Source organism: Nicotiana attenuata, chromosome 5, assembly GCF_001879085.1.
Source record: "Nicotiana attenuata strain UT chromosome 5, NIATTr2, whole genome shotgun sequence".
Lineage (NCBI taxonomy): Eukaryota > Viridiplantae > Streptophyta > Magnoliopsida > Solanales > Solanaceae > Nicotiana > Nicotiana attenuata.
Window position 1 is genome coordinate 33,437,530 of NC_031993.1, and position 14,325 is coordinate 33,451,854.

Here is a 14,325-nt window from a genome sequence, read left to right on the forward strand (position 1 = left end):
TCCGCCGCCTACGGCGGCGCCACCACAAACCGGTCCCGAATTAACACCCTAGGACCTCCTCAATATCCTTATCTCAAATATCCAAACCATGTCCCTCGAATCATCGCAAGTCTTTTCGAATCTTCATTTGAAAATCCGGCCAAAACCCTACTTCTTCCAAATGCGGTCAAAATTACACCCCACAATCTCCCTGACTCCCTCATCCTGAATTCCAAGCCAAAATCTTTCAAATCCAAGAAAAACTCCGTTAATTCCAGATCTAGGGTTCAGAAGTTCGACCTGTTTTGGGGATTTCAAGTGCTCGATTAATTTTGAATGCGATAATTCAAGGTTAGCCATGTGAAGACCTAAAATCAGTTAGTCCATGTTCTTCTCTGTTTTCAGCTTTTTATTTTTCCTATTGTTGTTTGTTTGGAATCCTGTTGTTAGGTTGTGATGATTTAAAATTTCAATTTAGGTCATAATTGTTCTTCCCCCATATAATTAGTGTTTAATCTGCTCATTGATTTCAGTAGTAAGGTTCCAAGTTCAACTGTCATTCTGTATATTTGATTTCTGGTCAATTAGTCTTCATAGCTGGTCACATTTTGGTTCTGCTTGATGTTAATTAGTTCATTGATGTGTTAGCTTCTAGATTTCTATTTGTTTAGAGTTAAATGTCAGTTAATTAGATTAATTAGGTCAATTTTTGTTTAAGTTCTATTTGGTTGATCAATTTGCAGTGATTGTTTTGCTTAAGGTAGAATTAATCTCCTTTTAGTTCAATTTTAGGTTTTGTTTGGTTTTTTGATTTTCAGAACTGCTGGTTAGTTAGACAACCATGGTTAGTCAATAAGGTTGGGGTTGAATTAGTAATTCCAGGCTAGTGAGGAAGGTAATTTAGGGAAATCCATTTAGTAACTGAACTTAGAAGCTACTAGAAGCATCTGGAAATGGTTGAAATTGAATTTCAGTAACTTTTAGTGTATTAACTTGAGGAACAAGTCAATAAGTAAAGGACTATTTATGAAAATAACCTAGGGACTAGAAGGAAAACACAAAATCTGAGGGCTGCCCTCATTTTGCCTATAAAAAGGCATGCCAATGCCTTAAGTCACAAGTTTGGAGCCACTAAAAATTCCCTCTCATTGTCCACAAGCTTCAGGTCTGAAATTTGAAATCCAAACTCCAAATCTTCAAAAAAATCCAAAAAAAAAGAATCATAAAGCAATAAAAATCCAAAAAAAATTACTGTTACACTAGTGTTCCTTAGGTCATTTTCGAATCCAGCATTTAATTCAACTCTCTAGCTTATTTAGGATCCAAAACTATTTGAATTTCCCTGTTTCTGTTTGACATTTGAGATTTGAACGCATCTAGAGTCACTTGCGCATTGGATCTGATTTGTTCGAGTTAGCTGTGGGTTATCTGCCGAGTGTGTTGATTTACTGGGCTCATTTCTGGTTATTTTGGTGCTGTTTCGGGTTGATCTATTAGTCCTATTTGATTTAAAGTATTTCTGGGCTGCTTCTGATTACCTGCTCGCTGTTGCTGACCTCTCGTTCTTCTTATTCAATTTCTACTTTCAGGTACATGTTCTGAATCTCAACATCATATAGAATTTCAGCTGAAATGAAATGAAATGGAAGCATAATTTCATTAGAAGTTTCAGTTGTTGCAATATTTTCATTATAATCGATTGTAATGATTTGGATTGTAATTAGGATTTTTTTTGTTAAAAGTAATTTGGACTGGTTGAACTCTTAATTTGTAATGGACTTTATTGAAATGATGAACTGTTAAGCATGAGTGTGTTCATTTGAACCATTAGGTGTGTGTTCGTGTATTTAGAGATGTGTATGAGTTTTAGTAGTTGAGTACTAGTTGTAAGTAAACTGAATAAGTTCCTGTTAGCTTTAGTTGATTTCCTGTCAACTGTTTCATAAATTTGTTTAACAAGTGACTCAGAAACGTGATAGAGCCTTTGGTAGATGTTCTCATTTTCACTCTATAATTAAAAATAACTTTGCTGAAACGTTTTGGACAGACCTGAGTACCAGTAGGACGAAAGCATTGAGTTCATAGATAGTTGATCATTAGAGTTGTATGTTAACTAGGTGAAAAGTATAACATATGTATTGTAATTGTTAAGCATATATAAATTTGTTAGTTTAAATACCGAATTTGAACCTGATTTTTGGCACGTTCCTTCACAAAGTTGAGCTCACTTTTTGTACTAATCAGTATTGGGCCTCGTCTTAATTCAACACTTGATTCTGGGCTCAAACGTGAGGCCTAGACAGCTATTGTCCAGCTGCACAACTAAATTTGAATAATGCTCTTGGGCCTGGCTTCCGCAACAATGGGCCCAAACTGTCCAATCCTTTATGTTTTGAATGAATTGCTAAGTCCGCTTTGTCTTTACTTCATAAATTACTGAGTTGGGTCGATTGGAAACTGGATCATAAGGACTTGGCCTTTTAGATATACTAATTAATTAGGGCCTTTAGAGACAATATTAAATAGAAAATCATAGTTTACTTTAGGTTGGACCTTTAAATAATAAATGAGATGAGCCTCGCTAAACAAAAATACATAAATTGCGGGGCCCTCAACAAATGTATACATAAAAATACTTAGAAATCGGGATGGGCCGTTTAGCAAATTTCACGGCTTTCCCCAAAGATACTAACACGCTAGCTACTTTAGGCGCGTATTTTAAATAATTTTACCTTCCTAAATACGGGTGCACATTTATGTGACCCAAATCCAAATCTCAACGAAGTCGAAATGTGTCAAAAATCGCGGGTGCATTTTTGTGATGCGGTTCGAGACGTATTTTCACGACGTTGCAATTCTCTTAAAATAATAATAATAAAAGCGGTTCAAAGTTAAAAAGCATAAGCTAAAACATGTTTTGAAATCACATAAATAAGCTAAATATGACAGTTGAGCGACCGTGCTAGAACCACGGAACCCGAGAATGCCTAACACCTTCTCCGGGTTAACAGAATTTCTTACTCGGATTTCTGGTTCGCGGACTGTTAACAGAGTCATAATTTCCTCGGTTCGGGATTCAACCGGTGACTTGGGACACCATTAATCTCGCAAGTGGCGACTCTGAAGTTTAATAATAAATCCCGTCCCGATTGTCCTTTAAGTGGAAAAACTCCTTTACGCCCTTTCCCGGGTGTAGTAAGTAAAAAGGAGGTGTGACAAATGGTAAGTTTGCATTCTTCTGCCATAATGCCATGGAAATCCGATGCCTTGAAGAGCACCGTCGACATCCCATTGTAAGTGGTGTGGGTAGAAACAACTGAATCTCCGCCATGGCGATTTGGGGGAATCGGCACATTCGAGGAAGTGATTACTTTTGTAGCATAAGACAACTTTCCATATGTAAACTCAGTAGGCTGGTTCGCCCTTGGATTTGGGGTAGTTTGAACTTCCAAACGCGCCGGAGCAGCACCGTTCGTGGGGTCCATTGATTGATGTGTGGAGGGAACTCGCGGTTAGAAAATAACCGTTATGTGTCTTTCAGAGAAACCGTTCTACGTAATGCTTTTGAAGTATTGATTCACGCTCTTTGGGATAAGTAACTCGTCTAAACTTGGTTTGAGGATAATTTCTCCGTTGACTATGATATTTGAGATATGTTGGAGGTGACACGCATGCTAGGTAATGGGCGTATGTGTGTACACCGGGGTTATTCATGATCCGGGTTGACCATAGGCTATTAAGTGCCTTGTTTTGCTATCATGCCCCATTATTGCCGTGTTTTCTTCACTTGTATGACTACGTGAGATATTACTCATGTTATAAATCAAGTATAGCCTATGTGATTATCCGTTTGAGACATGATAAGGTTGTCCTTGCTATATTGAGTTGTTTGCCTTAATTGTGTTATATTCTCAGTCATGATGCTACATCCGCAAATTATATTTCCGTCTATGTGCATTCTTTATATGTTATATCACATGTTGTTGATGCCCCTATGTGTAATATGTTTTGAGCTGAGTACTATGAGATGTGAACATTTGAGACTTGAGCAGTTGATGAATTGATCTTAGGCCATAAAGCCGATTTGATTCTGATAGTGAGGCGACGCATGCACCAGGTCCCGCATTGGGCTGAGTGGTATTGATTATGAGGTGACGGGTGCGCCATGCCCTATATTGGTCTAACTGATATTGATCATTGACTTGGATCCAATCAACGCTTGGGCTAAGACTCGCCCCTCTGGAGTCAGGTATTAACCTGCGAGTATAGGCACACGGGGCCATATATGTGCTTGGTAAAGGACTTGTGCCAAACACCCGTACAGTGCTGAGTGTTGTATGTGACTATTGAAGGGAAATTGTGTTAGGCACTATACATGTGTTGAGATTCGATATACTTGATGATTTAACTACGATATTGGTTAATTATGGCATGTACTTGTCATGTAGGTATATGGTTGTATATTTTGCCTCATAATTATTAGTACCTGATGCCTCTATTTGATGTGTTGAACAGTTGAACTTGCAATCACAATTAAATTGAGAAACAGATGCTTAGATGATTTGTGTAGAAGAATTTATGCCTTAACTATGATTCTTGAAAAGCATGCTTATTTTTCTTCTATTTGTGAAATGTTTGAATTTAATATTACTTGAGCTATTTATCTTTTTGCCATTATTTTACCGCTATTGTTGTTATTGGCTATTGGAAATGAGTACTGAACCTTGCCAGGATCGTTGCTGCCTTCAGTCCGAGGCCAGACTTGTTACTTATTGAGTACATGAGGTCGGTTGTACTTATATTGCACTATGCACTTTATGTGCAGATTTAGGTACTACCGAGAGAGGTGATTGCTAGGTAGTGCCACTGGTACCAGGTCTTGGAGATTTCGAAGTAGTTGTTGTGTTTCATTCTCAGGCCTTGAAGTCCCTTTCTTATTAGTTCATATTATTACTATTCTTTTTTTAGGCAGTACTGTATTTTGGTGATTAGACTCTGTACTTATATTCTGTAGTGGTCATGTATTTGATGGCACTAGGTCATGGGGTGGTTTTATTTGTATTATTACTATTGACTTAAGTTATCTATGATTATTCCGTTATTGAAACTATTTAATGCTGCTATTTAAGTTTGATTCTGCTTATTGATTGGTGACTTTTCTAGCAAGCGGTCTTAGGCGTCGCCACGACTCCGGTGAGATATTTTGGTCGTGACATTTGCGTTCGTAGTGTCTCTTACGCGATCGTAACTAAAAATACTCCCAGCACCCTTTCCTCTTTTCAATTACAGCACTAGACTACACGATCATGATTCATTCCTCTGCGGTAAAAAATCTACAACTACAAGACATGGCTCAAAATGATCCAAAATCACCCCAAAACTCATTGGAATCCCCCGGTATCCCGTCCAATAATCCTAATAAGTTCGTATACCCAATACAAACTTGTTCAAAGGCTCAAAACACAATTATCAATATCAAAACCAACAAAGATCAATCCAAATTATGAAATTCTCTTAAGTTCATGAATTTCAATTTTCAACATGAAGTGTTGAATCAACCTCGGACCATCTGAGGTCCGAACTGAATACGGTACAAGTCCGAAATCAACATATAAACCTATTGAAACCTTCAAATCACGTATCCGAGCTTGTTTGCCCATAATGTTGACTTTGGTCAACTCTTCTTAACTTAAATCCTCTAGTTGCAAACCAAATCACTCTTGAACCTCTTAGAACCCCAACCAACTATTACATGCAAGTCATAAAATATCATATCAACTCAAGTTCTCAAATCACATACCAAAATGGTAAAACTCAAAACGACCGGTTAGGTCAATGCAGACATGACCTCTCTATATTCTTATTACGAACAACTAGATCTTAAGATTATAATATGAATCTCTAGGTCACAAATTCAAATTCAACAACTAACTTTATTAGATCTACAACTATTTAGGTATAGACACTTATTAGAATGAACTAATAGAGTTTTATACATCGACTTAAATGAAAAACAAAAAAATTACGTTCACTTTATTATATAAAGTTAAATAGGCAAAAAGAGAAAATAAATATAATTATTGATACGAAAGTATTTCTCTTTTATATTGGTTAAATCTTTAGATTCTTCACCGTTATAATTTAGATTCTTCACTGTATTGTTTGGTTGGTCGTTGCATATTATTTCATAATATATCGGATTGTATTATATTATACTGTATTGTATTAATGAATACAACGTTTGGATTTATTATATCGTTTGTAGTCATTTCATTATGTCATGCAACGATAATATGAAGAATACAATTGCAATATTATATTATAAAAAGCTAAGATATAAGATAGAATTATTATATAAAAAGGTATAATAAAGGGTAAAATAAAATTATTTAATAATAAAAAAAGACAAGATTAGAAGAAAAATAAGGTAACGATGCATTTTTTGACGTAATAATAAATTTAATAATATGATATAATAAATTTAATTAATAACAAAATAAATATTTTAACATAATAATAAATTTAATAATACGATATAATAAAATTTAATTAATAACAAAAATAAATATTATCTCTAAAGTAACAATAGGTTCCAATACAACAAGTAACAACCCAATTTCCAAAACATACGTATCCAAATATGTACCGACTAGGGTTTCATAATATTTTTTCTTGAAATCGACGATCATATAACAAAGTGAGCACAGAAAAAGACACTCCGCACAGTGCGGCAAGAGAGAGAAGAATATGGGTTCGCGAGAGAAAGACCAGCCAACGCCGCACCTGAGCAGCCTAGTTGTAAGGCCCACCGACAGCGGCGGAGATAATGACAGTGACGGTGCTGGTAGCGACTACGAGCCCGGTGAGGTTCGTCCAGATGCACCACCCTATTCACGTTCCGGTCGATTCTCCGATACTCATGGTTTGTCCTTCGCTACATCCCCTTTTTTTTCACGATAATTACGAAACCCTAGATCCAACCCGTATGTTAAGACTATATTGATCTGATTGTTTGTTGGTGAAAGATTTAATTGTTTATTTTTTGGTCGAATTTCAGAACTAAATAAAATAGCGCTGCTGTATTCAGGCGTGTTGTTCGTTTTAGATTATACATTTTGTATCTTTGGTGAAAGTATTAATTGATTGTATCCTGATTGCTGACGGTTGTGTCGTTGGGTTTTCACAATGAAATCTTCTTAGTGTGATGTAGTGATACAACAGTAATGGTAACTTCTACTAGCCTCAATTCCAAACAGTTGGGATCAGATATATGAATCGTACTCTTTGGGCTTCAGTAATTTTTCTTTTAGGATAAATTGGTGATCCTTTAAAATTAGCGGTTCTCGAAGTCATACACCTATTCCTACAATTACATACAATCTCTAACCATAGTTAAAAGGCACTTATCAGAAACCAGATTTGTTTTATGTGTGCGAATAACAGCTAACCTGCACACCAACTAGTTACCATGACTTATAAGAATTCCCTGCTTTCCATTAATATATTACAGTTTTTTTAGACAAAGTTGCTATATGTGATTTTAATCTCATTCCTTTAAACATCTCCAGTTATCATGGTGTCATTACCCATAGTTCACGAAATCACTCCAGTTATCATGGTGTTGTTACCCATAGCTTACTGACTAACTCACTTGGCATACGCAGAAAATGATCAAATCATCTTGGTCATTTTTTCCTTTCACTTGCACTTCCTGCTGAATGTGATCAGCTTTTGATCTTGTCTATTCTTTTTTTTTTTATGGAAAAGCGTCCAACATTCTCATTTTGGTTATGCTTGTCTTGTGGGTATGTTGGGTTTTAGAGGCTGAACAATCTCTCCATTTAGTGTCGATAGTGTCACAGCCATTCTGTAATATTCCTCTTTCACTTCGTTAAGTATATGTCTCTTGAATAACATACTTTTTTTATGACCGAGAAATCTGTCTCGGTCAACCCTTGGGACCAACCAGAGTCTTCGGCACTCGGGGATAACTAGTCCATCCCTCTTCTCCTCTCCGCTTAAATACAATTATTGCATAACAGTCTCATATCACCTTTCCAGTTTAGCCATGCTATTTTAGTTTGAAGTTTTACAACTACATTTATTATGCCATTATTCTAAAAGGCTGAGTTTTCCTCGGGGTAGGAGTAAGGTCTGCGTACTCACTACCCTCCCCAGACCCCACATGTGGGATTACACTGGGTTGTTGTTGTTGTTGATTCTAAAAGGCTGAGTGTAGATGCTTCAATTATTTTCACTTAAGCACTGTAGTCCCGTTTAGTTTTTTTCAACTTTTCTTTTTCTTAAGTATGCTAAACTTGTTGTGCATACAGTCTATCTTACCTCTACTTATCCTAAAGCCTTTATTTTGGAGTACTCCTCTACTCGTCTAGCATTTGAGGTTAACTCCCTCGCTAGTTTTTTCAATCAAAACAATATCGTCCGCAAAAAGTATAAACCACGAAACTCATCTTCTATGCTATTGGTCAACTCAGATGTAGCTCAAGTATGGGCTCAGCTTCACCATAGACTTCTTTACCTTTTTTTTTTTCAACTCAAATGTAGCTCAAGTATGGGCTCAACTTCACCGTGAACTTGTTTACCCTTTTTTTAATACATTTTTGGTATGTTCTGTCTCATAATCAATTCCTTCATACCCAAATTCTAGTGGATAGTGAAGTGGCTTCACGCTTTGACTCTTCATATCATCCTCAAATTCAACTGTTAAGACTTCTACTATAGATATGATTAATGAGGTAGTTTGAGAGACTTACAGGCTTCTGGCATTCAACATGACAATAATTTGAGATCTATTGCGTCAGCCAGATCTTTTTCATGTCAAGGCACATCAAGTTTCTGCATTTCTGAGTGAGAAATAACAGCGTTTATCCACCCACTTGATTGCCGTTGTTGTTCTCCAGTATCATTTACGGAGTGTTGAATTGTGAATGAATTTTGCTATTGTTTTTACAGCTGAGCACTTTGCCTGGTGCAAGAACATTGGTCTTGAGGAAGGCACGTGGTGAGGTTCTGGTAGAGAAATTTGGTTGGGGTGTTATGAACAGGAAAGAATAACTGTCGAATATAATATTTTACAGGGTTTTTCATGAGCTGTGAGCTCTTTGTATCTTGTTGTGTTTCATGGGCTGCTCTATTGATAGTCAGCTTGTATGGTTTGGTGAATTATCTCTTTGAAGGAAATTGAGAATGTTACATGAGGTATCTGAGACTGATCCATTACTAAATGGTTGATATTGTGAATGAAGTGTTTTTGCTGGTTGTCTTTATAGTTGTATTGTTGAAGTGGCTGGAAATGCTGCAACGGTGATGAGTGGTAACAGGTGAAAGTTGACAAAGACCCAAACTTCCAGTGAAGCAACAGATATCTTTTGGTGGACAATTGGTGTTCCAAATCCATCCCAATCCTTGTCATTTGGATTCAAGGAAACTGATGAATGTCTTAGTCTTTTCAGTTTCTTGCTTTCTCCAATTAGCGGTTGTTTTTGGGATTTTTTTCCTTTAATACTTTATTTTGCCGGTTAAATAGGAATTGAATTGGGCATGCATTTGGATTAGTTGCTTTGCTCCAGGTTTAGTTTCGGTTGATAAGAGGATTCCATGTAAGTTTTGATGCATCAGTCAGTTAGTCCCATGTAGAAGCTTGAACTTAATAGGTCTAATCAACAAACTAAGGGCTGGTTTGCAAAGGGATTTACTAAGTTCAGTGCTTGGATTTTCTCAGCCATTTGCGCAAGCGCTTACGATGGTTATGATTGGTTTCACTTTTTGGTAAGTTGGTTATGGTTGGTTTCGCTCAATTTACAGTCATTTTGTTAAGGAGTTGGAATGCATTTTGAGTTGATTATTAGCAGTTTGATAATTTTATGGAATGCATTTTGCTTGGATCGTTAGGAGTTCAGTAATTTTAAGGTCCTGGCTTTGGTGCAGTTGGGAGTTTCTAATTACTACTTGCGTTGGTGGTATTGGTTGTTTTTCATCAATGAATACGGGTTTTCTATTTGATGTGTTTAGAGGGAATAAATGTCAACCGTGCAGTGTGTCAAATCCACGGTACTGGCTTCACATTTAGTAACCAAGTCTATTTTACCTCAAGGATTGCAGTAACTTATCATGTGAGGTGTGGATGATATGGCAAATTGTAGTTTTCTACAGTTGATGTACTGTAATAATCTTGTTTGAGACATAAATTTGAAGACAGTCGTCCTCGAGATTCACATTCTCTTCCTGCTACTCTTTCTCTAATATTCTACAAGAAGCTCTGAACAATGGTACTGGTTGCACAAGCTTAGTCCAATTGTTGGCATTTCATGGGTAGCAAAAACTTTAGCTTAATTAGGATTAGGAAATAATATGGGTAACTTTCTCTCATGATATAGTGCCTCTTATGTTTGGGATTCACTGGATTTTTTCAGGATATAGAATACGTGCAGGTTCTGTTTCACCTGAGCGCCATAGGAATGCAGATCATCGGTATAGTCCTGATTTTGATCATTCTGGTGGCCCACCACGTAGTCGTGGATTTGGCAGAGGGAAATATCCAGGCAGACATCGAGACTATTCACCCCCTTACGGTCGTGGAAGAGAAGCTGGCAGGTTTCTGGGCAAAAGTTATGATAGACCTGGTTATGGTGCAGGGCAAGTTAGAGGCGAAGGTCTACCTAGAAGTAACCCAAATGTACGGCCAAGAGATGGTGATTGGATGTGCATGGATCCGTTGTACGTGCTGTTTTTCTCCTCCTATTTTTTTAGCATTGAGTTATCCTTTCAACGTGTTTGATTTGTTTTCTTTTCTCCTGTTCAAATGTTCTTCTTTCGTGGTCTGAAAATGTTTTCTTCTTCTTTGTTAAGATTTTGATTATTTAGAATTGCTTGCATTGAATTATGAGAACTTCAATATATCAAGAATTGTTAAAAGCAGTCATGTTGTAATAGCTGAATAAGGACCAGTTGCATGGGAGTTGGAGCCATTATAACTTATTGAAAGCCAACTTTCAATTGAAGCACTTAAACATGTTTCTACTCATTGATTGGTTTGAATTCCCATATCTATCAAATTCCTACATAGGGCTGGCATCTAATTCTTCACACTATCTTTTAAGTGGATAATTCTCGAAAACTAACAACGCGGGGCTGAAAGGTTTGATTCACATTCCTTATTTTACCGGGAACACTTTGGACCAGCTCAATTCAGGAAGTTCAGAGGGTAGGAGGTATGGAGAAAGGAAAGCATTTGAGCTCATTATAGTGTGCCATCTTGTGCGAGGCAACGATAGTTGGCCGTCTATCATCTGCTACCTGGTAGGCTTGGGCATTCCTTCATGTCAGGAGGCTCGTCCCTCTCTCATGAAAATGGTCTCACCTCTCCTGACGGCTTAGGCTCATGTCATTTCTTTTGAATTTATAATCTTAAAGTATGAACAGTGAATATTTATATAACCGATCTCAACTTGCTTGAGGTTGAGATGTAGTAGTTATTGTTGTTATAGTATGCACAAGTAAGACATTGCTTGCTGTATGAACAAGCGAGCTAATTTAACTTTGTTTCCGGAAGACTTGTTTAAATTTATCTGTTTCCTCAGGTTTTAATGGTTTCAAAATGAGCTAAATGATTCTTGCTAATTAGATAGCATCATCTGAAGCTTTCTTGCGTCTACCTGGTATCCGTAAGATCCCTTAAATATCATATAAAAAAGGACATACAGTGTAAAATTCCCATATCTTGAACACGATTCTGCTCATTGATCAGGTTTAAATTGCAGTAAATGGGTTTTGCACCTATGATTCCTGCAATTTGCCTTCAGGTCTCCGTAATTTGTACCCAGATGGAGCAATTTATATTGTTAGTTACTTGCTCATGTTAAAAGTCTTGTTTTTTAAAGTAGAATATATTTAAGTGACAAACAAGCCATTCTCTTATGCAAGAAGAGCTTAGATGAAGATCCGTCTGCTGCTAACTAAGAAACAAGCAAGTAATGTTGAATGGATTTATTGAGTTCTTTTCTGATTATTTTTACAGTTTGAACTGCTTCAATAGTATTAAGTGTTCTAAGAAGATTTTGGAAGGACTGGATGTACTTTGATTTTGTTGAAGCAGAAATGTTAGGGATTACTAGGCGGGCATACTTGCATAATTAACATTACTCAAGTACTTTGGGTGTTTTAATGATGTCTATTGCTGATTACATCTGTCTGTAGATGATGCCTTTTAAATCACCGTGAAACTGCTCCAAAATAGAAAAAAGGGAAAGCAAATTCTTTTGTCCTAGATGTTATAGTTGTGTATCATACTTTGTTCTCCTGACATTGCAGATGTAACAACTTGAACTTTGCAAGGCGAGAGTACTGTAACAAATGCAAAAGGCCTCAATATGCACCTGCTGGGAGTCCTAGGAGAGGTTTTCCTGGCCCCCCTCCTCCTCGCCACATTCCTGGCCCCCCAATCAACCGTTCTCCAGGAAGGTTTGTGAATGGGTATAGGTCCCCCCCTCGTGGCTGGGCTAGAGATGATGCCAGAGATTTCAGAGTTGGGGTTCCTCATTCCAGATATGAAGGGAGGTTTGCAGATCCGCCAATCCGTAGAGATAGGCCTGATTATCCCGATGCTGATTATAGGGACAGGAGTAGGTTTGAAAGGCCTCCACCCCTGGATTGGGGACGGGAGCGTGTCAGAGAGAGCTTCTTAAGCGAGAGGAAAGGTTTGGAAAGGCGAATACCATCTCCGCCTCGTCCTCCAGTATTACCTCGTGGCCAATGGGCCCGTGATATCAGGGAGAGAAGTCGTTCTCCAGTGAGAGGTGGACCGCCACCCAAAGACTATCACCGTGATTTATACATGGGAAGGGGACGAGATGATCGGCGAGTTGGACGTGATGCATATTAGCTGGTGTGGAAATTATTATTTTGGTTAAACTAGATGTATGTTTCATGGCTAGCAAAAGTAACTTGTCAAATATTTTCCTAGTTTCCAAGCACATTTTCCATCAAATTCAGAACCCGTTTATGTAATTTTATTTGTGCAGGCAGCCATTTGAGTTACTGAACCATAACAAACTTTGGTGAATCTCCTTTTTAGTTGTTCCTTTTGGCTTTAAATATTCCCCAGTTTGTTTGCATGTCCTGCATTGTTGTTGTAGCAATTATTAAAAATTGTTTTCATTTGACCTATGATTTGATTAACCGTGGGAGGCTACTTACTGCACTCGAAAGAAGTGGTAATGGAACGATGTCATTTGAATTCATTTTCTTACAGCAGTTAACTAATTTATCTTCACCAACAGCCATGAATTTGCCCTACCTGTAAATAGCATTCGTTTTGCGCTCCATTTTAAGTCTTGGATTCTGAACGCTTACAGCAAAAGATTACACCTGAAGTATGGTTCTGAAATCCCCTGAATTTATTTTATATGCAAAGGACGTTATATCTAATGTACATCGTATACTGCTGCACATGTTTGCTTATGTAGCCTGCATTGATTTGAAAATAATGCAATCAAAGAAATGATGCTCGTTAAGTACTCACATACCAACCATAGTCGGGTCACCTGATATCTATGTTGGTGCGGAGTAATTGGATTAATCGAGACAAGTTTGATTCGAAATCACTGGATGCCTATGTTGGTGTGAAGTAATTAGTGGAATAGCCGAGATGTGCGCAAATTGATTCGAACACTATCGTTATTATCTCGAATACTTATGTTGGTGTGGAGTAATTGGTATTTGGTAAAACGGTCGAGAAGTGGGCGAGATGATTCAAACACTACCGTTACAAAAAAAAAGAAGAGATAATTGTTGGGATCGGAAAAATATGATGCACACAGAAGCTAACAATGCAAGTTTTTGAGACGATAAGTCAGACGAGAAATAAAAATATACTAAACTAGGCATAATAATTTATTATGGATTGGTCAATCGACCTACATACGATCTACTATTATTATTGTTATTATTATAAAAAGAAAACAAATTTTTGGGAGAATAATCTCACCTAAACATGATCCTTCTAACGACTACATTGTGGAGGTTGATGTTGTTCTTGTTGTGAGAAAAAACGTCAATTTATGGAAGTACCTCTAAGAAAAGGATAAGGCATATGAAAGAGATTTATTTCTTTTAGGAGTTTTTTGCTTCCTTCAAGAAAAAGAGTCCTAATAGATTAAAAATTAAGGGTAAAATCTTAACAATTCTCCCATTGACCTGAATTTTCTTGGCAAAATTTGATTCACCTTCTTCACATAATCTTCATCAGTGTTGTTTGTCATGATTAAAAATGGATATGAGTTAAAATTGGAGCCCTGCGCATTAAAAGTGAGCACAGATTAAAAAGAC

The 14,325-nt window shown here is 37.1% G+C and overlaps 1 protein-coding gene across 3 annotated transcripts; it reads left to right on the forward strand.

The window, feature by feature from the left end:
- On the forward strand, positions 6,597-13,112 carry LOC109225617. Of its 3 annotated transcripts, none has more exons than XM_019390350.1 (3): positions 6,597-6,901; positions 8,953-10,716; positions 12,310-13,112. In XM_019390350.1, exons 2-3 carry the CDS (start codon positions 10,385-10,387, stop codon positions 12,878-12,880), a joined length of 903 nt encoding a protein of 300 aa, XP_019245895.1. In that variant the 5' UTR covers positions 6,597-6,901; positions 8,953-10,384; the 3' UTR covers positions 12,881-13,112. The 3 variants fall into 3 exon arrangements, with proteins under 3 accessions (XP_019245895.1, XP_019245893.1, XP_019245894.1); XM_019390348.1 differs by having other exon boundaries at positions 6,622-6,901; positions 10,413-10,716; XM_019390349.1 differs by having other exon boundaries at positions 6,639-6,901; positions 10,431-10,716.